Below are 24,731 nucleotides of genomic sequence, written 5' to 3' on the forward strand. Positions count from 1 at the left end.
ATTTCAGATTTTTAGGGCAGCAAATTTGAGTTTTTGTTTTAAATAACACTCGAAAATACATGCTTTTCGTCTTTCTCCAATCACACTTTAATTAACAAGCGGCAAAGCTCTGACTCATTGACACAACTATTAACATACGAAAGGTGTGTGTTCAAATCCAGGACCGGCTCTGTGAATTCTCTGAACAAGCCTCTAAGAATGAGTTCTCTCCCTCCCCAGTACCTGTGTCCCTTCATCACTTTTTTCTCCATTTTCACTGGTTATTTCCAAGCGGATAAATTTTGGAGGACGCCCTGGCCGTCGACCTGGGCCAAATCGCCTCTTGCCTCGACCCCTTCCTCTGCCTCTTGTTCTGGGGACAAGAGATTAGGTTACAAATAGTTATAGTTACATCATGCTCCATAAAAATATTTCCAACCCCAGATTTTGAGTTCCTCTCACTTGATTACTTTCCCCGTTTCTTTTCTCTAATGAAAACAATTGTTTTGCTAATACACACTTTCTAAAGTTCTCATCTTTGCCTTCCCTAAAGCAAAAAAAGGTGTCTTCGAATTATTCTTGAAAAAAAAAAAAAAAAAAGGCTATATAAACACAAAGCACCAACAATATTTCACTTCTGAAAGGAGGTAAGAAATGCAGACAGAACATGCTAAGCCTAGTGTTACCTTAGGACATGTTACCTAAGGCAAGATTCCATCCTTTCTCTATTTCCCCCTTACCTCAGTTCAGATTCCTTTCACAAAATATAGATAAACTCAAAGTATTTTGTTTTACCAAAATCTCTGGGAGTGTCAGAACAAATTTCTTACTCAACTATTCTATAACATGCCTAGCAAACACCAAATTATTTTATTTTATTTTATTTTGCTATTGACAATGTAACTGGCACAACCCTTTAGTTTCCACATTTTTTACACAAGGAATCTTGTGTAAAAGGTGGGATCTAGTGTTATATATTCATCTATTGTTACATATTCATACATGCACACAATATAACAATATAATTTGGCCAATATCATTCCCCACTATTTCCCCTTTCCCTCCCATCTTCCTCTCCCTGGTCTCTTTCCTCTACTCTGCTGATCTCCCTTCCTTTTATGAGATTCCCTTCCACCTTTCCTTTTTCCTCTCCAGTTTCCACATAAGAGAAATTTATGGTCCTTGACCTTCTGAGTCTAGCTAATTTCACTTAACATGTTCTCAAGCTCCATCCTTTCTCCTGCAACTAACGATTTCATTTTTATTTATGGCCGAATAAAACTCTGTTATGTACATATGCCTATTTTTTTTATCCAGTCATCCATCAATGGATACCCACTTTGTTCTACAGTTTGGCTAAGATACCAAATAAATTTTACCTCATTTAATGGATTTCTAACATATAAAAATTCCTTATTAAGAGACTCCAAAAGTACATCACAAAACATCTTTTAGATGAGGGGGGTTATATATGATATACATCAGATCATGTTTTACTCTTCTATGTATCTATTTAACAATTTTTTTTCCAGAAACTTTTTTTTTTTTCTCCTAATGTTGCCCAGGCTGGTCTCAAATTCCTGAGTTCAAGGAATCCTCCTGTCTCAGTCTGCCAGGTAGCAGGGACTACAGGCACATGTTCCCCAGCACCGAAAAAAAAAAAAAAAAAAAAAAAAAGATTTTTATTATGGAAAATTCTAAATATAAGCAAATGTAGAGAACAGTATAATGAGCCCAAGGTACCTATAACCCAATTTTAATACTTATCAATTCATGGCAATATTATTCCATCTATATCTCTACATGCATACCTATTATATCCCAGACATCATTTCACCTATAAATATCTTTGCATGTATCTCTAAATCATAAGTACTCTTTATATATGTATGTGAATATAATACAATACCATTATCACACCTAAAAAAATCAGGTAGTTGCTCAGTATTATTTTATCTAGTCAAAATTCAGACTTTCCTCATTGTCTCAAATTTCTTTTAACAGATGGCCAGTGAAGATTTTATCTACTATGTGTCACACACTATGCATGGCACTAAAGATATCAAGTTATAGGTGATCTTATCCTCAAAAGTCTAGCAGAGAGACTGGGGTTGTGGCTCAGTGGCAGAGCACTTGCCTAGCATGTGCAAGGCACTGGGTTTGATTTTTAGCATACATATCGATAAATAAAAGTAAAAGTCTATCAACATCTAAAAAAAATATTGTAAAAAAATTTGTTAAAAAAAAGTCTAGCAGAAGCAGCAGGCCTATAAGCCAAAATCCTAATATAAAAAAATGCTACAATAGAACCATGAACAGTTTGGGGAATACCTAGGAGTGAATAGCTTAACTCTTATTGTGCCCATCCCCTTCAGATATTTATCCCCAAGGTCATATCCTAGACCTGTTGTCCTCAATACAATCCCACTACCCCTGTTTTCACAAAGTGCCCATTCTGACACTATCTCCTAGCTCTCTCCAGCTCACTCCCTTCAATACCCACACTCAACAACCCTTCCACCCCACAGCATCTCCAATCCATCCTTCCTTCTTCCACAGCACATTTCTAAGATCATTCACTGCAATCAATCCCTTTTATCTGCTCTGATCCCGAGCCTAGGTGTTGCTTCTTTGTTGTCACTGTGTTGAATGCTCTTAGTGAAACCACACCTTGTGTAATCCAGTTCCCTGCCTGTATTGCACCAGCAACTTGCACCTGGATGGCGCTGGAGAACAATATACAGACTTGCTTGTGGTCTTCTGTTTCATGACCATGAACCTCATGTGGACATTCAGTGTTGCAGCAATTGTATAGTACTCCCCTAGAATATTCTCTTTCCCACTTGACTAAGTAAGGTTTCACACCATCTTGTATCTTTCCAAATCCTTTAAGTGAACAATCCTACATCTGTCCAATTGATACCACCCTATTCTAAACAACACTTTTTCCTCACCTGCACTGTTGCAATAGCTTCTGAATGAACTCTGGGGTCTTCCCTCTTACTCCAATACACCCTTACCCTGATGTTTATATGCTATCTGAAGGATTCTGATTTCAGAATCTCTAGTTAAGGGAGATTTAACTACAGTAAGAAAATTTTCCATTGCTGGTTATTGATTATACTAGAAAAGCAATAAAGAGTAAATAAGGCAGGGGTTGGGTATGAAAGATAACCCTTAATAGCTACCTACCTGGTTACCTGTCTAAGCATACACACTCATTAGTCTATATACAGAAATTATTCCAAATCTTTAAGAACTGATTTGTGAGACTTTCATCCTCATACATACCTGCTAAATACATCCAGTTTCTCATCATGAGAATTGAGATGCTGCTGCAATTGCTCTGAGCTTATAAACCGGCGGTTACATTCATAACAGGGCCAATTCTTCTCTTGCTCTCGAAGAACTGGAGTCACAGAAGAGAAATCGTGAAAGCTGATGATCAACAGACACCAGGAAAACTCAGATGCCTGCTATCTCTGCCACTCTTATCTCACCGCAGACAGTATCTGCTATTTGTATTACTTTCTTGTTATAAAATCAAAGGCTAGAATTTGGCAGAGAGGTGGTTTATAGGCTTTTATTTTCTGACACATTCATGCAGGACATCAAAGGAACAAAAACCTCACACTGCTTTCTCTCACTCTACACACACCCCTCACCCAGAAAGACAGAAAATGCTGCAGGAGATCTGTATTCAGATAACCTAATGATTTGGATCCAAGTTTCATATTTTTTTTTTCTTTTTTGGTACTGGAGATTGAATCCAGGGGTGCTTTACCACTGAGCTACATTCTAGCCCTTTTTTATTTTTATTTTGAGGTAGAGTCTCTCTAAGTTGTTGAGGGTCTTGCTAAATTGCTCAGGATAGCTAGTCTTAAAAATGTGATTCTCCTGCCCCAGCCTCCTGAGTCAATAGAAGTACAGGTATGCACCACTGTGTCCAGCCCAAGTCTCATAATTTAAGGGTATATTTTATCAAAAATAACTTAAAAGTCAATAATGACTTTAGCAAAATGTTTGGAAGTAACTACTAAAGCTGAATATATGCATACCATAGGACCCAGCAATTCCACCCCTAGATGTACACCTAACAGAAATGTGCATACATGTTCACCAAAAGGTATGCATAAAAACAGAGCAAGCACTCTTCAAATCAGCTCAAAACTACAAACAATCCTGTTGTAAGATAAAAGAATCTGGCTAGCCTTAGTCCCTGGTTCCCGGGAGGTAACCTCTAAGTAGCTGGAATTTCCTGATTGATAGAAGTGCCTTTGTTATCAACACCGCCCCTCATTCTGCCTAAGTTTATGCTATGGAGATGACTCAGAGTCAGGGCTGGCAGTGCCAGAAAGCCCAACCTTGTGATTAGGTTGGTGCTTTGCCAGGTGCTTGGCACACACCTGTAATCCCAGCCACTTGGGAGGCTGAGGAAAGAGAATCACAAGTTCAAAGCCAGTCTGGGCAACTCTGGGAGACCCTGTCTGAAAATAAAGAACAAAAAGGGTTGGGGATGCAGCTCAGTGGTAGAAAACCCCTGGCTTCAAACCCCAGTACTACAAAAAAAAGAAGGCTGGTGCTTTGAGCCAGGTGACACCAGCCCTACCTCCCACAAGAGAATGAGAGCTAAAAATCGAGTCCAGTTACATGACCAAAGTTCAGTCATGCCTATATAATAATGCCTCAATAAAAACTCTGGACAGCAAAGCTCTGATGAGCTTCTATGATTGGCAGTGATAGACACATCAATGTGCCAGAAGGATGACATATCCTGAGAGGACACAGAAACTTCATTTAGGACCCTTTCAGACCTCACCCTAGTTCTCTTCTTTTGGTTGATTCTCATGTATATTCTTTATAAGAAAACTGAGATCATTAAATAAAGTGCTTTCCTAGATTCTGTTAAGTCATTCTAGTTAAATATCAAACCTGAGGGGCACTAAGGAACCCCCTAAATTATAGCTAGTAGTGTAGATAGCTTGGAAACTCCAGAGACTGCATCTGATATCTGAAGTGAGGGGAGTCTTACTGAAAACTGTGTCCTTAACCTGTGAAATATGACCAGGTTCTGGGTAGTGTCTATGATACCTGCATTGCACAACCAAATCTACAGCAAAATTGTAAATGAATTGTTATATATTTATACAACAGAATACCAAACAATAAAAATGAATAAATTGCAATCATATCCAATAATATGATGAACCTGACAATGCTGAGTAAGATGCCCAGGCTACAAAGGTGTACAGATCATATCATTCTATTTATGTGCATTTCAATAACAAGCACATAAGTCAGGAGAGTAATCATGCTTGGGAATTTACACAGATGTGTTCACTGTAAAAATTCATCAAGCAGCATACATAACAATTTGTTGACCTTTCTATACAGAGAAGGCATTTCAGTAACATTTACATTAAAAACAAAGTCAATGCCTGCTTTACTATGTCCTCAAAGATGTTCAAGTCCAGATAAGAACGGTCCTCTGATCTAGGTTCTAATTTGGTATTTGCAGGTTTTCATTATATTAAATACTATTTTCTAGCACATATGAAAGAAATGTAAATACGTCATTGTAATTTGATCCTAGAGTTAGTTGGAGATGTGTATCTCTAAGAAACCTGGAATATCTTCTGAACTATACTGAGATGGAAAAATTAGAAGTTGCATGAAGATGTAACATATACAACTTAGAATTCATGTAAAAAATATATAATATAAAAGTCCAACCACCTTTCCTTTCTTCCTCAGAAATGTCATGAATTTTCTGGTTCACAAACTCAGCATAGGATGCAGCATACCACACCTGCAAGAACCAAGGACATCAAGGACTAAGGAATATCACCAGATGTGCTTTGCATGCTTACATTATTTCTCCCCAAATGAAACAATTCAGGCTTTTCCACAGCCCATTTAAAAAAAGAAAGAAAAAAAAATCACACTGTGAACTCCGCCCCCCAACACCTGTCTGGCAGATCATCTGTCAGGAAGTCCATTTGTCAAGACACAGTGCCTATTTTCTTTTCCCTTTTTAAAAAATTTGTGTTGTTTTTATCAATAACTCCATAAGAACTTTATTCATAAGTCTCTTCATCTAAATAAAACAGCCTCCTCTGATTTTTTTTTTTAAATTTAAACTATATTTAAACACATATTTGAATACAGCTGCAATCACAGTGGCTGACCAAATAGCTCAACTGGGATCAGCAATGGGACTATTATCAAATGCTTCCAGATTCTCCCAGGGCTCTTCTCTCTTACACCAATGGTAGCTGCTTCTCTCCTACCCCAGTGGCTGCTTTTGCAACATTCACCTTAGCTGGCTCCTCTTCTACCTAACTTTTCAATATTGGTGCTCCTCAAAGTTTAATCCAAATCCTGGGCCTTCTTATTTTTCCTTCCAGTGATCACATCAATTTCTAACCAACCCTATGTTAATGACTCCCAAATTAACATCTTTATCCCAGATGTCCCTTCTCTGATCACTCTAAGCGCATTCTACTGCTGACCTAATATTTGGTATATTTCACCAAAAGCTCAAATTTAGCATGTCCAGAATGGAATTCCTGATGTTTCCCAACTCACATCTCCATCTCTACCTATCTTCTCCATTTCAACAATTGTCCCACCTTCCACCCAAGTGCTCAGACTTAAAACCTAAAAGATGTCTTTGCTTTCTCCATTTGCTTCTGTAATCCTTCAGTAGTACTGTCACTTTCTCAGATGTTCTCCATCTCTGCTTCTTCCACTTGAGGCAAGCCAACACCATCTCTTGCCTTCAAACTAGCCTCCCCTTTTCCTTGCAATCCACACAGGAGCCACAGTGGTCTTCTTAAAACACAACTGAATTTTGTTGTACCAGAAATGGCTTATTTCATAAAAAACCTGAAATATTCATGATAATCCTCCAAGGGCTCCATGATCTCCTCTATCTTACTAAGAAACTTCAGCCCTTGTCACTTTGCCCACCTTTGGGCCAAGATGGCCTACACTCAGCAACTCAAACATGCCCAGTGCTTTCCCCAAGCCTTTGCCCTTGTTGTCTGACCCCTAGGAATGCAGGGTTCTTCTCCTTTGCTTTCCCGTAACCCTCTGAAGGGCTGGTCCCTTCTCATTCCCAGACCTCAGTCCATCACCTCTTCAGCAAGGCTTTTTCTATGCAGCATATCTACATTGGTCCCTTCCCTGTTATTTGCTCTTTCTGCACCATGACACTTAATTCCTGTTGGATATTATTTGCTTGTTTGCATCTTTCAGTCCACCTCCCCCTCTAGAATTCAAGTTCCCTATGTATGAAACACAGGAGTTCAACATATTAATGACTAAATGACTTAATCATACAAAACTTTTATAGAACATTCATTTAAATATAAGGGAATATTTATAAAGGCAGACTTCATTTTGAATGGTGCAGTAATATTCTGTAGAGCCTGTATTAATTTACTTAACTGTGCCCCTATGGTTGCACTTTTAAGGTAGTTTATCATTTTGCTGTTACAAATACTACCCTAATCCATCAATTCCAAGATGTATATTTTTTTTCATATTTAACATCTCAGAAATCAGAAAGCATCTCTCACTCTGGCATCCTACAATCTTTGTCCTGATGCAGCACTCAGCACCTGTGCAAGGCTCCGGCACAAGTCTGACCCAGCTCTCTGCACTGTTCTTACCCTGTTCAGTTATAAGCACCCCCTTGGTTTCCAAGACTTGTTGACACCTGCCAAGCACTGCAAATGAAGGCCAAAAAAGTTGCCATTTCCCTTGGAATAAAAGAAATTTCAAAGTAGTAAGAGACTGGTTAGCATCCTCCAGTCCTCTCATTAAGGCTTCGGTCAGACCTGTCAGAAGCTTCCTGCTGACTTGATCAAAAACCACTTTGCTTCCAAGGACCAGTGATTCAATTCAAGAAAAAGAAACAGATGAATTCAAATGAATGGGAAAACACAATATTCAAACTCTCTAGGGGTGTGGCTCAAGTGCCAGGCCTGATTTCAAGCACCACACACACAAAAAGTTATCTGGTATGGAACAACATCCCAGGGACAAAGGTAGAATATTTTTTTTAATATCTTTATTTATTTATTTTTATGTGGTACTGAGGTTCAAACCCAGTGGCTCACACACACTAGCAAGCATTCTACCACTAAGCTACACCCCCAGTCCTGGACTATTTATTTTTTAAAAGATTGTGAGGAGAGGGTTATGGCTTAGTAACAGAACAAAATGTGAGGCCCTGGGTTTGATCCCAGGCACCACATATATGTGTAAATATATTATATATATACACACACACATGCAACAATATCAAGGACTGGGGATGTGGTTTAGTAGTAGAGCACTTTCCTAGCATGAATAAGCATTGCAAAAAAATATATATATATTATATATATATAAATATTTCAACAATATCATCTTATCATCGAGTGGTACAGAAGATGGCAGAAGATAGAAAAGCAAAAACATGAGGCCCATACTTATAATCCCAGTTACTCAGGAGGTTGAGGCAGGAAGATCTCAAGTTTGAGGCCAGCCTAGGTAACTTAGCAAGACCTTGTCTCAAAATAAAAATAAAAAGGGCTGGGAGGTAGCTCAGTGATAGAGCATTTGCCTCAGATGCAAGAAGCCCAGGGTTCAATCCCCAGTACTGCCAAAAAATAAAAAAAAGGCACAGACATTATGATGTAAACCAGTGATTGAAAGGGGAAAAAGTCACACTGCATTCAAAGCAGTTTTTTTATCCTAATCTTTTACCTAAGTATGCATTTTTATGCATGCACAAGGATGGTATGATTTTAATATTATTGCTAATTAAATCTAAATTAGCTCCTGAGAAGTATAAAGTAACCATGCTTATCAATTTAACAAATGCAGGCAGGGTGGGTGGCTGGGCCAGCAGTGGTGGATACAAGGTCAGTTCTGGGTGCTCAGGGTCCCTATTATGAACAAAAGAAGGACATGGCTGGCAGGAGAAATGGCAGCAGGAAGCAAGCCAGAAGATGGTGGGAACAGCAACAGCAGCCATGTAAAGACTTTTTTACTGAAAAAGTTGATTGAATGTCTGCCAAAATATTCAAGTCTACCAAAAGAGGGGCACTGTTGTGACACTAATGAGAGATAATGATACAGCTGTTCTTTTGGATTTCTTTTTAATAATGTGACCTTCACCTTTGATCCCCTGACCTGCATTACTCAGATAACTTTTCATGTTTTAATTTAATTTCATTTTTAAATTTTGGTGTGTATGTTGGAACATTTCATCTCTCAAAGCATAGCACATTGATTTCCTTTAAGTGATAATGAATTTGCAAACTGTTGTCTTCATGTTCTATATTATAAATCATTTTAGTTTAGATAGATCAATAAAAATTTTTGGGCATTTTAAAAACAGTTTAATTGGGAACATTTTTTTTCTCTTTTCTTTTTTGGCCATTCTGGATATGGAACCCAGGGCCTCACACATGCTTTGGGGGAAAACAAGGTAGAGTAGGCAAGCACTCTGCCTCTGAGCTGCACCCCCAGCCACACCACACCCTCACGCGCTATTGGGGAACGAACTCAGGGACACATTACCACCAAGATCTATCTCCAGCCCTTTTTCTTTTTTATTTTGAAACAGGATTTCATTATGCTGCCCAGGCTTGTCTCAAACTTGTGATCCTCCTGCCTCAGCTTTTCAAGTCACTGGGGTTACAGGCTGCACCACTACACCTGGTTTAAGGGTAATTTTTTTTTTTAACATTTCTTTGCTATTTTTCCTTTTCTTCTTTAAATAAAGTCTGTTCCTGGCATTTGTTCATTTGTCCATCTGGCTGTAGTAAGGATGGAGGTGTACAACTCTTTGTCTCAGTTATCATACTTAAAATCTTTTTCCCTGTATTACAAATATTTCCCCCACTCTCTCACTTCCTCTTGTCTGTTATTTCGGTTGTTTGTTATACTCAACTATTAAATTCCCATTTAATTGTTGCTGTTCATCTTAATCTCTACAGTTCCACTTACTGGTTTACAAGAGACAACAGAGCTAGGATATAGTTCAGTGATGCAGCACTGGGATAGATGCCATGAGATATTAATCTCCTTTGACATTCTTTTTACATATTTTCTTCATGGTTTATGGATTATCTAGCTGATGGTTTCCAAGACAGAGGTTTTGTAGCTTTTGAACAAAATCCAGGACTGTGCTCTCCCCGTAAAGAAGAGGAATCAATTTCTAACTTTTTCACATTGAGGTACCATACAATTCAGTGTTCATATACTCATGTATTCATTCCTCATCTATTTTGTCATTTACATCAGGAAGTCAAAGAATACTTTGCCCCCCCACCCCATTTTGTTCATGTTCCTAATATAAGCTAAGGAAGGAAAGGAGGGAGGGAGGGAGGGAGGAAGGAAGGAAGGAAAAGAACCTGGAGGAGTTACTCAGTGGTCAAGCACTTGTCTAGCATGTGTGAGGTCCTGGGTTCCATCCCAGGTATCACAGAAGAAGAAAAAAAAAAAAGAATTTTTCTTTTGTAATCATACCAGAATTTCATTATGTCATCGAGTCAATATTTAGACAAATTCTAATAGGGTTACTCCCAAAACACATATTTCTAAAATCAGAAGTCAGAGAATTCTTTGAATAAAATGAAGTATTTAGATAAAGAAAAAGAATCTTGCCATCCATTTGAATTTTATTTTACAAAATCTCATGTTTCATAACAAATTCCTCTTTAGTTAAGTATAAATGACATTAAGTGACACCATCTTTAATTACCCCGTCACAAATACCAGTCTGCTCCCCATACAATCACTTTCTTATCCCTAGACCTAATGGCATTTGATGAACACATTTCTACTTTTCATTGTTTCATTTGCAGGATTATTATCAGTCTGTAGTAGATAGTATAGTCAGCCCTCTGTGTCCATGGGTTCCCCCAACAGCTGATCAAAAATATTGTCCAAAAAATTTGCATCTGTACTTAACATACAGAGTTTTTTCTTGTCATTAGTCCCTAAACAATACAGTATAACAACTATTTACATAGCACTTATATTTTATTAAGTATTGTAAATAATCTAGAAATTATTTAAAATATGTGGAAGAATGCGTAAGTTCTATGCAAATATTACACCATTTCACATACGGGACTCAAGCATCCACAGATTTTGTTATCTGTAAGGGATCCTAGAACCAATTCCCCTAGGAATGTCTCCAGAAGTAAGTAAATTACCAGTAAAGGACCAGTTTAGTAAGAATCATACTTTAAGGGGAAAAAAATAGGAAAAGTTCTAAATAATTACTCTTTTTTAGCAGAGGGCCCTCCAGATCCAGCACTGTACCTTCAGTTCCTGCTTGGGTTCCACATTCTTAATTGTTGTATAATAAACATGGTGGCCGTATTGGTAAGCCACCAGGTTCTGTTCTAGGTGGTTCTGGGCTGGACGTACAAACATCATCCAGTTACACAAGGTTTCATCAGATAACTCAAACCACAGGTCTTCATGCAAATCCCTGTCTTTTCTGTCCCCTTTATCAAGAGAAACCTGCAACCGAAGAAAAGGTTAAAAATAAAAAATAAAAAATAAAAACTTCAATATACTATTAGCAATAATGTATAAAATATTTCTCCTTAAATTAACCCATACATCTTCCCTTTGTATCTAGAAAGATACTAGAATTGTAACTTAACAAACATAAAGAGAAAGGATACTTCCTGAAACCTCTCTGACCTGTAACATTACTTGGCAAAATCTAAAAGTTTACCAATCTAACTACATGACTTTAGTTAATATTTCACAAAACTAGCACAACCAAAACTGCTGTAAATAAAATGCAAGCATAATACTTTCCAGTTCATTATAATTTGCCTTCTTTGGAGATTCAACTGTGTCCATTTGTAATATTCAGCCAAGAGACAAGTAATATTCTTGCTTGGAGAGCTTTTTTTTTTTTTTAAGATGTTAACAGACCTTTATTTTATTCATTTATTTATATGTAATGCTGAGAATCAAACCCAGTACTTCACACATGTTAGGCAAGTGTTCCACCACTGAGCTACAACCCCAGCCCCTTGCTTGAAGATCTTGAGTATTAATTTAAAAAAAAAAAAAAAAATCCTCTCTACAACAGCAGTTAATTTCTCAAAGAATACATTCCAGATATTCACCCCCCTTACTGCCCTTTCTTAGCTCTTCAGAGTGGCTATACAAAGAAGCAGATAGTAAAGAGGGTTGGGTAGAAGCAAAAGCATTAAAAATAAAGAATGCAAATCAAAATAAATATTCTTCAACATACAGTAAACTATTATTTTTTGTTTTTTTAGGGTGGGTTTTTTGTTTGGTTTTTGTTTGTTTGTTTTTGCAATGCTGAGGATCAAACCCAGGTCGTGCACATGTTAGATAAGAGCTCTGCCACTAAGCAACATCTCTAGCCCCAATGAACAATTATTTAACAGAAAAAAATTCAGTAGGACAGAACCTGTTGTAATATTGAAAAGTGGTTTTTCACACAAACATTCCTGGCACATAGATTACATACACCCATGTAATTTTGTTTTTGTTTTTGTTTTTCTTTGTGGTACCAGAGACTGAACCTAGGGGCACTACACCACTGAGCTACATCCCAACACTATAATAAATTTTTTTATCTTTTAAATTTTGATACAGGATTTTGCTAAATTGCCCATTATATGGTGCAACTCGTGATCCTCCTGCCTCAGCTTCCCAAGTGGCTGGGGTCACAGGTGTGCACTACCATGTCCAGTCACATTCCAGAGTTCATTTTAAAAAGAGAGAAAAGGACTGGGGTTGTGGTTCAGTGTGAGGCACTGGGTTTGATTCTCAGCATCACACAAAAATAAATAAGTAAAAATAAAGGTTCATCCACAACCAAAAAAAAAAAAAACAAAAACTTCCAATACCTCTGTTATGTGTTGAATTTTGTGTCCCTCAACCCTATGACTCCCAGTACTTCGGAATGTGACTGCATTTGGAGATAGAAACTTTAAAGAGGTAATTAAGTGAACATGACATAATTAGAATACACCCTAATCTAATATGACTGATCCAGTTAATAAGAGGAGATTAGAAAAGACACACGTAAGTACAGAAGAAAAACCCTGTGAGGGCACAGTAAGAAAATAGTCATGAACAGTTTAAGGAGAAACCTCAGAAAAACCAAACCTGCCAACACATTATCTTAGACTTCTACCTCCAGAGAAAAAAGAATTTCCATTGCTGAAGCCTCCCAGTCTATAGCATTTTATTATGTCAGTTCTAGCATATTACTACAGACCCTCTCAGGGAGCTAAAATTACAACCTCCATTTTACTGGGTGGGAGACAAGGTGGGGGGTGACATTTCCATTTCTAATTCACAATGTGGGGGTGGCGAGGGAAGAATAGAGTTACTTTAGACTAGCTAGAGGGGAGTGAAGGGAGGGGAGAGGGTATGGGGGGAGGAAGGAGAGTAGAATGAATCAGACATTATTACCTTACGTACATATATAACTATACGACCAGTGGTATTCTACATCATGTATAACCAGAAGAATGAGAAATTATACTCCATTATATATGATGTATCAAAGTGCATTCTACTGTCATGTATAACTAAATCAAAACAAATTTTTAAAATGTTTTAAAAAGAAAAAAAAATATATTAGCAAATGACTGCTATGTAATGAAAACAAAAGACTCAGCAGAATAAACGAATGCCCTTTGAAAAACTGTTAAAGAACAGGAGTAAAATGGGAAAAAGTATAAATTACCTTTAGATGAATGTAACAGTCTTTCAGTTCAGATCCCCTGACAAGGGGTCCCTCCACAGGGCCAAACTGGGTACGCTTCGGAATGCGCCTTTTAGAAAACACTCCTCCAAGGAACCTGTCTATGTAGAGGACCAGTGGGAGACTCGCTCTTGCCCGAGTGAGCACAGGCCGATTGGGGATGGGGTGCAAGGGGCCATGCTTGGGGCACACTGAAGAATGGGCATTATTACATTCCTCACACCCTGCAAAAGAAAAAAAGCCTTGAATAAAAGTCAACTTTCTTGATATCATTTGCTCTCAGGTAAAAAGTTTTGACCTGAAAAATCCCCAAATCTTGTTTCCAGGCCAAAATTCCATGAACTCCTACCAGGGCACTACCCATTTTACTGTAATACATTAGCTTGCACAGACAATAAAAATGTGTAATTTTCCTCTGAAATCAGGCAAAATTTGGTTATGCCTTCCAAAAATAATATTCAGGCTGTGACTTATGTCACTGCTGGATAGTAATTCAAAGAGTGGTCACTAAATTTATGAATCAACAACACAGCCAAAAAGAAAAAAGAAATTATTAGGCTAACTTACTAATTTTGGTCACACAAAATTATCTCAATAAAGCTGTTAGAAAAAACAAAAACAAAACCCTGATAATACAGTTTAATTAATTTCCTCAAAGGGAGTTAGAAAACCTTCATTCCGAGGGTAGGTCTAACTCAAATGGAGAAAGTATCAACAATTTGGATTTCACTGCAAACTGTCTCATAATGTATTCCCTCCTTTATTCCATCCTTCATTCACTTGGACATAATTAGCCCAGACCTGACAGGGCATGCATTTCCAGCTCATTCTAAAAAACTCAGTTTGCACCAAGCCAGTCACACTCCCTCTTTGCCAGTAGCACCCATGTGTACATTATCCACCAGAATGAGATGCACATAACCATAAAGCAGGGGGGACAGTGGTTGGATCACAAAGTGTTCACATTCATGTTTCACCATTTCACCTCTTTCAGCAATGTGGTAACCTGGTTTGGATATTTTAAATTTCTGTAGTTCTCATATAATGGAGAACAACTTTGTATTAATATTTGTATATCAAGTGGCTTTCTGTGCATTTGACTTAGGAGTTACCTTGAAAACTTCTGAATTCAAGGAAAAATTAAACGAAGTTTTCTGTTGGGTAGGAATTTAGTGGAGGACTAAACACTGACCTCCTGCAGAAAGATCTTACCAGCACCACATGGAAGGCCTAGGAGTTGTAGTACAAGGCCACAAAGCTCTGAACAGCCTCCGTCACTCAAATGAATGAGGTTAGAACTTTGCTATCTGGGTATGAAGATCCATGAAGAGAAACAATGATTTGGTAATGGAAATTCTTTTACTTTTTCTTTCTTTTTTTTTAAGGACTAGGGAATGAACCCAGGGATGCTTTACCCCTGAGCTACATTCCCAGTCCTTTTCATTTTGAGACAGGGTCTCACTAAATTGCTGAGGGTCTTGCTAAATTGTTGAGGCCGGCCTTGAACTTATGATCCTCTTGCCTGGAATTACAAGTGTGTGCCACTGTACCTGGCTGGGAAGTTCTTGTTGCGAAGAAAGAGGCAAAATAAACTTGTTAGAACTGAGGTGGCTGAATAGTCCCAGACTGGGCCAACTTACAATAGAAGTTTGGTATTAGAGTGACCAGGCTTGGATGTCTAACCCGTCACCCACCCCATGTCACCCAGAGCAGACAGCCTAACCTCTTCTGGGCTTGTTTCCTCATCAGGAAAACTGGAAAACAAACACAAGTCTCATGATCTCCCTCCCATGGCTGCTGTGAAGATGAAGTGGGATGATGCACACAGAGCACGTGGCACAGTGTGTGGGATATGGGAAGGATCGGTGCAAGTGAACCAAGTTCACATCCGCACACAGTCATGAGAAAGAGCATGTGGCTTCCTTTGAGAGTCCAGTGCCTGCACTTACATAAGTCATGGGGGTCAAAGGGCCGTGGTGGGTCTGGCTCCCAGTCATCCAGATCTGTGTCTTCACCGTCTTCTTCCTCTTCTTCTTCAGTATCCTCCTCCTCCTCTTCCTCCTCTTCTTCTTTTGCCTCCAGTCTAGCTATTGGATTCTGCAGAGTTGCCAAAGGATCGGAACCATCCACACTCTCGATGGGAGGCAGTACCTGGTTATGCACAGGTAATGAGGCCTGGACAGAGTGTAAGGTGGAAAATAAGCAGCACCTGCTTTCAGTCAGTTGACACAAATGCACACACAGAGGACAGGCTGGGGTGGAATACTTCAAGCTAGTTCTCTGTGAGGCCCTGGAAAAACGGTTTCCACCTGAAGCCTATAAGGAAGAGTCTGACTCTTTCAGATGTCTGCACTCACAGCTTTTAAGCTCAGATCTCTCCTTTCCCATTCTGCCTGTTATCTGGGAAGGCTGAGAAGAAAGCCTGGGTCTCTCTCTTTTGATGCCAGCAGGAGGTTCAAACTGAACAAGGCCCTGATCTTAAGCATCTAGCCCCATTCCTTAGACCTGGTGATTCCCAGGTCCTCTCCTTACATAGCACCCACAAGCCAATGCGCACATGCTCTAGAGGACCACCATGCCTTCTCAGAGACTTACAATACATGCAACAGCTTTTTGTCACCTCCTGGGGTTGGTGGATCTTCAGTCTTCACATTTGAACTAAATTTGGGGTGAGGTCCCTCCTTTCCTTTCAGGGTACCACCACACAAAGGAGGGAATGACTTGGCTGCTTTTCAATCACTTTGTTTTTGTTTGTGTTTGTACTGGGGTTTGAACCAGGGGCACTTTACCACTGAGCTACATCTCCAGCCCTTTTATTTTTTATTTTGAAATAGGGTCTCACTAAGTTGCTCAGGTTGGCCTTGAATTTGCAATCCTCCTGTCTAAGCCTCCAGAGTCACTGGGATTACAGAACTGTACCATGCACCTGGCTTTTTTTTTTTTTTTTTTTAAAGAGATGGGGTCTTGCTATGTTCCTCAAACTGACCCAAAACTCCTGGGCTCAAGTGATTCCTTGTTTCAGCCTCCTGAGTAGCTGAAACTATAGGTGTGTACCCAGTCTGCTTCATTTTCATAACTTTTGTGTGTGTGTGTGTGTGTGTGTGTGTGTGTGTGTGTGTGTGTGCAGTGAGAACTTAGGGTCTCCTACATGCTAAGATGCTAGGCAAATGCTCCATCACTGAGCCACATCCCCACCTCCTACTTCACTTTTAAATCCAAACATGGTGCAATGCATGGTTAGTTTAATTTCAAGGTTGACAGGTCTCCTTTCAAACAGTTCAGAGAGTTAAGATTTTGAAGAAGTAACAAAGGAGGTACCTTGCAGTCAGTCTTTTGCAAATAAGACAAGGTTTGGGTGACATATTGGAATAATATTATCTTACCAAATACATGGGTAGAAAATAAATGGCATCTTAAGAAGTTCTCCTGCTTCTCATGTGTTATGGGTTATATTATACCCTAGTTTCCTTTTAGCCAGTCTTGTCTCTTCTGCCTAATTAGTTCATAGGCATACTCAAATCATGTACTCTCCCCTATTCAAGGAATTAAGATCTAAATATACCTACTCCCTTTTTCTTTATCTTCTCATATGCCATTTTCCTCTCTTAGAATGTTCTTCTCTCACCAATCTTCTAAATCAAATTATGTTCCAGTTTCCCAGTGAACCCTACCTGCTGCTTCTAGGCCTCCCTGACTGAACCACCTATGCTCCAAATTCCTATAGCGCTTAAGTGTCACAGAGTCCAGATCTCCTCAACCCTGAGCCTCGTTCCCTTCCTCACCAGGCAGCCCAGATCATTCTGCTTAGTCTAAATCTCCCCACACACATTTTCCATGCATTGGTCAGGGCCTAAGACTTTCCTCTGGAATTAGGTGGAATAAGTCTAATCCTTCTGTAACATGAATTAAATACTTGAGGACCAAAACTCTTAATTCATTCAATCATTTCTCATGTGGCTGAACTCCCAGGTCTCTGATCCTCTTGCCTTCATTTATTTCTCAGTGGATTCCATATTTTTATGAATATAGTATCAGACAGCATTAGCATCTATGACAGCTACTGTTCTAGTATAAACTGAACATGAACTTGCAGATAACTACAACTGCCAAGTTCTTTTTGTCCCCTCACAGATTTATTAAATCATCTTTCCCCTCCTCGGGACTTAAATAGCTGTTTTTTCACTTAAATGGGGGATTTTGCATTTATCTCCAGTAAAGTTCATTTTATTATTTTTATCTGTTCTTCCAGTCTGCTAAGATCTTTTAGAATCTTGATGCTGACATCTCGCACATTAGCCATTCCTCACAGCATTGTATCCATTGTCAAACACCATCTACTTTGTCCCTGAGTAAGCATTCTCACAAGTCCTTCATGGCTCTCCAACTATGCCTTGGGAAATAAGCCATGGGCTCAGGAGTCCGACAGATTTAGAATGATTTAGAATAAAGTCCTGGCCCCACAACTTAGCAAGTTACTAAATTTCTCTGAACGTGTTTCTTCATTTGTCAAATGGACACTCAAATATATACCACAATGGTTGTTGTGAGGATAAAGTGAAGCAATATGCATATAAGGCAGTAACAGAATGGTTGACACTTAATAGGTACTCGGTATTATTATAATTATTACAATTATAATCTTAACTTCATTAAGGACCAAGGTGACATCATACACTTCCTCTACAACTTTAAAAGAAAATACGTTGGGCATACAGTAGTTGTTCAACGAAGACTGAATATAGTTTGTTGAACTATCTGTGGCCCTTTGGGAAATGACGCCAATCCCTTCAGGCAACTGGAGGAACTCCTTGCTGCTATTCACAGAAACAGCCTTTTTGTTGTTGTTGTTGTTGTTGTTGTTGTTGTTATGAATCAAAATCTAAGAGCTCAGGGCTGGGGTTGTGGCTCAGTGGTAGAGCGCTTGCCTAGCATGAAGCACTGGGTTCGATTCTCAGCATCACATATTAAAAAAAAAAAAAAAAAAATCAATAAAATAAAGGTCCATCAACCACTAAAAAAAATTAAAAAGAAAATCTAAGAAGTTAAATTCTATGAAGAAACAGTAATGAAGGTATCTATAGAACCCAGCCTGCTGTTATAGTTTAAAGACCATTGCTCAACATTTAAAATATTCTGGCTCCAAAAATCACATAAAATCACCTACCTCAAGTATAATGCACATGTTTTATTTTTAATTTTTTAAAAAACTTTTATTAAGGGTTGGGGATATAGCTCAGTTGGTTGAGTGCTTGCCTTGCAAGCACAAGGCCCTGGGTTCAAATCCCCAGTACTGCAAAAAAAAAAAAAAAAAAAAAAAACTTTTATTAAAAGATGAGGTCTCAGCCAGGCACCATGGTGCATGCTGTAATTCCAGTGGCTCAGGAGGCTGAGGCAGGAGGATCACAAGTTCAAAGCCAGTCTCAGCATCTTAGCAAGGACCTAAGCAACTCAGCAAGACTCTGTCTCTAAATAAAATATAAAAAGATCTGGGGATGAGTCACCACTCCTGGCCTGCCTCAGCTTCAGTAAAAACAGAAGAAAATGCTGCCTGAGGGTGAGAACAAGGAGACAGGGGACAAGACAGGGGACTTGTGGCAATGCAATGGCTTTGGTCTGCTCGTCAAATCCTACAAGAAAGCTACTTCATTCTCGCTGTCTCAGGGCAGTTTACTATGTTGCCCTTCATTCTGAACCACTCAGATTTCATGCCAGCATTAGTGATGAATATTATCACACACTGCACAAACCAAAGCTCCTCATAAACTCTTCATCTCTCTGACAAGTCAAACTGGAAGAATGAATTCAGCAATTCAGAGTTATTCCAGAAAAGCTGAGATGATATATTTTTTCCCCAACAGATGCTGTTAGGACTATGATTCAGTAAGGTGACTGTTGGCTTCTGGCCACTGCTGAGAAAGCTGACATTAAAATAGCATCAACAATCTTCACCTCCCCCATGCTGGGACACTCCCAAAAGACTGTCAGAGGAAAGACTTGAATGCTTCCACATTATCCTTTAAGGACTGATGCTAAAGCAGTCAAATGTACACCAGAATCAAGGAAACTACTGTTGAAAAAGGGAAAAAAAGAATGATGATGATCATGTCTATGTAAGAGCTATATATTTCCAGTAGTATAGACCTGAACACACGGTAGGATACACTGCAAATTTGTTTACTTCAAATTCAACTGACATTTACTGAATGCCAGGCATATATTTAAATCCTTTGAGGCCAGGTGTTATCACACAGCTCCTAAGTGGCAGAGAAGAAATTCAAATTTTGCCTCTGCCCTGCTTTTTCCACTATATCACAATGGCCCCTGTGGAATTCAGAATGGAATTCAGTCTATTCAAGCAGGGCAGCAAAGGTAAACACCCTTATACCTTGGATGCCAGGGCAACACACATGCTCATAAGGTAGTAGCCAGGCAGTGAGTTGGTAAGCAACATGTGCCTATTTAGAGAGAAAGAATAAGAAATGAAACTATTTTAGTGTCTATATATTTTATCATGTACAATCAAATACAGAAAATGGAAAAGGAAATGGTTTAACTTATGATATACTTTCTTCTTCCATTTAATGCCACTCTATAATTATTTCTGAAGCTACACAATGCATTTTAGGATACAGTTTATCTGAAAAGTGGAATATGAAACGCCACTGGACAGCAGCAAACATGACAGAATGCTTCTTGGTTCCTACTGAGACCAATTATCAGTACAGCATATTTTCTTCTCAGTGTGTGGGGAGTCACACATGTTCAATTTCAGAAACAAAGTGGAGACTGTGCTTCCATGTCTGGAGACCATGAGTTCCTTTCTTAAGGACAGAGAAGGCACATATGAAAAAAGGACTTTAAACAGATTTTGCTACCACTAAAAACAACTGGAAATAGAAACCTTTTGGCTAAGGCAATAATAACAACAACAAATGCAAACACCATCTGTGTTAAACCCTCACCTTAACATTCTATCCAGAATTTATCCAGGTCATCGAATAAAATGACAACTGCTGAGGTGTGATAATCAGAAATAAAAGCGGTGCTGGTTGAAAGAAAAATTCAATAAAGAAAGATGCTGGGGCTCAGTGATAGAGCATGTGTTTAGCATTCACTGAACTCTGAGTTCCATTCTCAGCACCAAAAAAAGAGAAAAAAAAAAAAAGAAAGAAAAAAGAAAAGAAAAGAAAAGAAAGGAAGAAAGGAAAAGGAAAAGAAAGATGCTAAAACAATAACGACACTGTCTTACAATGCCAGGATTCATGGAGCTAAGAGCAACTTTCCTTTCGTACAAAACATGAAACAAGCAGATTGTTTTTGGAGATTGGAGAAGATAAAGGGCACTTTGAGGTGAAAATAATGACAAGACCTTTAATTAAATCTGTGCCTTAATATTAAAACCCTCTGACCAACAAAATATCATTTTGCTTATCAGATTGGAAAATTTTGAAAAGAATGTAAATACCCAATGTGGCAAAAGAGTGTGTAAATTGGCATACTAACATATTTTTGATGAGAATATACATTTTTTCAGTATCCAAAAAACAACTTAAAGTTTTATCAAAATAGTTTTCCCATTTATAAGAACAAATTTCAAAAATACGTCAAATAGAGAATATTGTGATGAACCTCATGTACTTGCCATTCAACTTCAGTAATTATCAACTCATAGCCAATCTTACATCAACTGATTCCCTACACTTTCTTCCTCGCTAGATTATTTTGAAGCAAAACCTAGATGTTATACATTTTCATTTGTAAGCAGTTTAATACATATCTATAAAAGAAAATTTTATATTTCATATATTATCATATCTAAAAACAATTCCTTAGTATTATCAAATATCCAGTTAGCATTACTATTTCCCCAATTGTCTCATAAATACTTTTACCTTCAATCTGTTCAAATCAATCTCCAAACAAGGACCATATATTGCATCTGACTAATAATGTCCCTGAAGTCTCTTAATCTTTTAGCTCCCCTTCCTCCTCTTTTCACTTGTGATTTATTTGTAGGAAACAAAATCAAGGGCTAAGGGTGTAGCTCAGAGATAGAGCACTTCTTTAACATATATGAAGCCCTGGGTTCCATCCCCACCACAAGAATAAATGAATAAATAAGCCAGGCCATTTGTTCTAGAGTTTTCCATAGGTCAGATTTTGCAAATTGCATTCTTGTGTGTCTTTTTAATTTGTTTTCATTAGTCTACTATGCTTTCTATAATCTGGCAGTTGAATCTAGAGACTCAATCTGATTTAGGTTTGATTTTTGGAGGATGAATACTTTACATATGGTATACAGTAATATCGGAAGTACCCAACACCAGGAGGCATGTAATGAATGAATATCTCTTTCAGTGATACTAAGAATGGTCAGAGGGTTAAGTTGCTATTATCCTAATCTATTAAGAAATTCCAAATTAAATCACCTTTTCTTGGTGGTTATAGTCTGCTGTTGATAATCATTGCCTAGATTCCTATGTCATTAGGGAATGGAAATGGTGCTATATTTATTAGTTCTACAAGTGTAACTCCACATCATGTACAACCTCATGAATGGGATTCTAATTAGAATAAGTTATACTCTATGTATAATATGTCAATATATGTATAATATGTCAAAATGCACTCCACTGTCATGTATACCTAAAAAGAACAAATAAGAAAGAGAAAAAGAGAAAGAAAGATAAAGAAAGAAGAAAGAAAGAAAAGAAAAGGGGGGGGTAGGGGAGAGGGAGGGAAGGAGGGAGGGAGGGAGGAAGGAAGGAGAAGGAAAGGAAAGGAAAGGAAGAAACCTTTGTGAAGTAACTGGTTACCTGAGTACTTCCAGGGAGAGAGGCAGGATTCTTTCCCTTCATTTACCAGTTTTCAGGATAGTGTGGTGGTCCCTAGCATCCTCAAAAAAGTGACCAATGAGTTATTTCTTTCAATATCAAAATGAACATGCAGACCATATGTATGTTTAAGTACTTTTAATCTATTATAGATATTAGCCTTTCTGACAGGTCAACAGTCCTATTTTGGCCCCTGCAAATTACATCTTGAGTTCCTTCCATAGGACACCAGAAATTTTTAACAGTTCCTTTGCATTCTGAGAACATGAGTTGCTCCAAGTTCATCTTATATATTCCTTCCCACAGTTCTGAAATCTGACATTTCTCCAAGGAGCCCTGATTGCTCAGAGCCCTAAGATCTGTACTTAGGGACCACATAGTGGGGTGTTAGGGATGCTCAGTGCTACTAGACTGATCCTTGTGTCTAAACCTCTGCAGTGGCCAGAACTACAAAACGTTTTTTGCAGTGCTGGGGATCAAATCCAGGTCTCATGCATGCTATGCATATGCTCTTCCACTAAGGTATAGCCCATCTCTAATAACACGTTTTTTTTTTAAATATATCTTGAGTTCATATTGATATTTCAATTTCAATTTGGGATTCTGGGCCTTTATTTCTTTGATTTTTATACCTGTATCTTAATGCACTTTCAAACAAAACCTTGGTTCTTATTTATTTTTATCTTCACTGCTGAGGATCCAAACCAGGGCCCCAAACATACTAAGCAAGCACTCTACCACTGAGCTACACCCCCCAGCCCAAACTTGGTTCTTAAATAAATTAAAATGTGAATATCTTTTGTCTCTACCATTTCTCCTTGGGAAATCTATCCAAAGGAGATAATCTAGTATGATATTCATGACAGTGTTTTTTATAGTATTAAAAAAGAAGAGAAAAATCAAGAAGAATTTCAGTTTTACAGAAGCCAGAATGAAGAAGGCTATCACCAAATTGATATATAATTTTAGCAGATTTTTTTTTTTTAGTATTTAAAAATAGAACAAGTACAAAAACATTTCCAAATTAAAAAAAAAAAGACACATTAAAAATTCATCATTATCAGAGGGCAAGGTGGTGCACACTTATAATCCCAATTGTTGAGAAAGCTGGGGCAGGAAGTATGCAAGTTCAAGTCCAGTTTTGGCAATTTAGTGAGATTCTGTGTCAAAATAAAAAGGGCTGGGGGTATAGCTCAATGGCAATACACTTGCCCAGCATGTGTTTAGGCCCTGGTTCAAACCCCAGTACTAAAAGAAAAAGAACTTCTTATTCTTTGGAGCATGAACCAATTATACTATTTATATCCTTTTTTTTTTTTTTTTTTTGAGAGAGGGAGGATCTCACTATGTTGTCTAGGCTGGTCGCTGGTCTCAAACCACTGGGCTCAAGTGATTCTGCCTCTGCCTCTCCAGTATACGCTTATTTTTAAAACTTCTCTAACAAATCACTTTTTACTACCAGTCATTCCAAAATATACTGACTAGAGTGTGTTAGTATTATGTTATGTTTTGCTTTGTTTCCATGAAAAGAAGCTCTCAGAGAATGTTTAGTATTTAAGAAAAAAAAAAGCTATCCAGAATGGCACCAGGCAGAGGGTCAGAGGGACACTGCAGGGAACTAAGAATCACAGTATTATCCACAAACAACAAAAAGGCAAGTCATTACCTGCTGAGCTGTAGTATCCTGTTGGACATAAGCTACCTGGCCTGGATCTGTAAACAGAGTCTAGATAAAAAGAAAAGAAAGAAAGAAATAATCAAAAGATCTTTAGACAGCTCACCTACATAGGAAAAATTATACTACTGCTAAGCACTAATGCTTAGGAGAATTACCTTCCATTACAGCTGGTAATCCTTCATTAATAAAGAACATATAGATAGCAATCTTACATTTGGCTAAAGAAAGCTTTCCATTCACATGGCTCCAATGAGATGGTATGTCTAATCACCTCACATGGCTAACATGTTTCACTATTTCTTTTTTTTTTTTTTAAGCTGGGGATTAAACTCAGGGGCACCTGACCACTGAGCCACATCCCCAGTACTATTTTGTATTTTGTTTACAGGCAGGGTCTCACTGAGTTGCTTAGCGCCTCACGGTTGATGAGGCTAGCTTTGAACTCACGATCCTCCTGCCTCAGCCT

General features: G+C 38.2%; 1 protein-coding gene across 3 annotated transcripts in view; it reads right to left on the minus strand.

The window, feature by feature from the left end:
* The window catches only part of PRDM10 (PR/SET domain 10), a 100,146-nt gene that overhangs the window by 32,554 nt on the left and 42,861 nt on the right, over window positions 1-24,731 (minus strand). For all 3 annotated transcript variants that reach the window (XM_079104125.1, XM_079104124.1, XM_079104123.1), the window contains 7 exons: window positions 24,254-24,313; window positions 15,703-15,928; window positions 13,736-13,977; window positions 11,308-11,511; window positions 5,716-5,788; window positions 3,271-3,388; window positions 223-352 (listed from right to left, as the gene is read on the minus strand). In XM_079104125.1, coding sequence (XP_078960251.1) covers window positions 223-352; window positions 3,271-3,388; window positions 5,716-5,788; window positions 11,308-11,511; window positions 13,736-13,977; window positions 15,703-15,928; window positions 24,254-24,313 — 1,053 coding nt within the window. The remainder of the gene's footprint in view (window positions 1-222; window positions 353-3,270; window positions 3,389-5,715; window positions 5,789-11,307; window positions 11,512-13,735; window positions 13,978-15,702; window positions 15,929-24,253; window positions 24,314-24,731) is intronic.

This window comes from Sciurus vulgaris (genome assembly GCF_902686455.1).
Source record: "Sciurus vulgaris genome assembly, chromosome: 11".
NCBI lineage: Eukaryota > Metazoa > Chordata > Mammalia > Rodentia > Sciuridae > Sciurus > Sciurus vulgaris.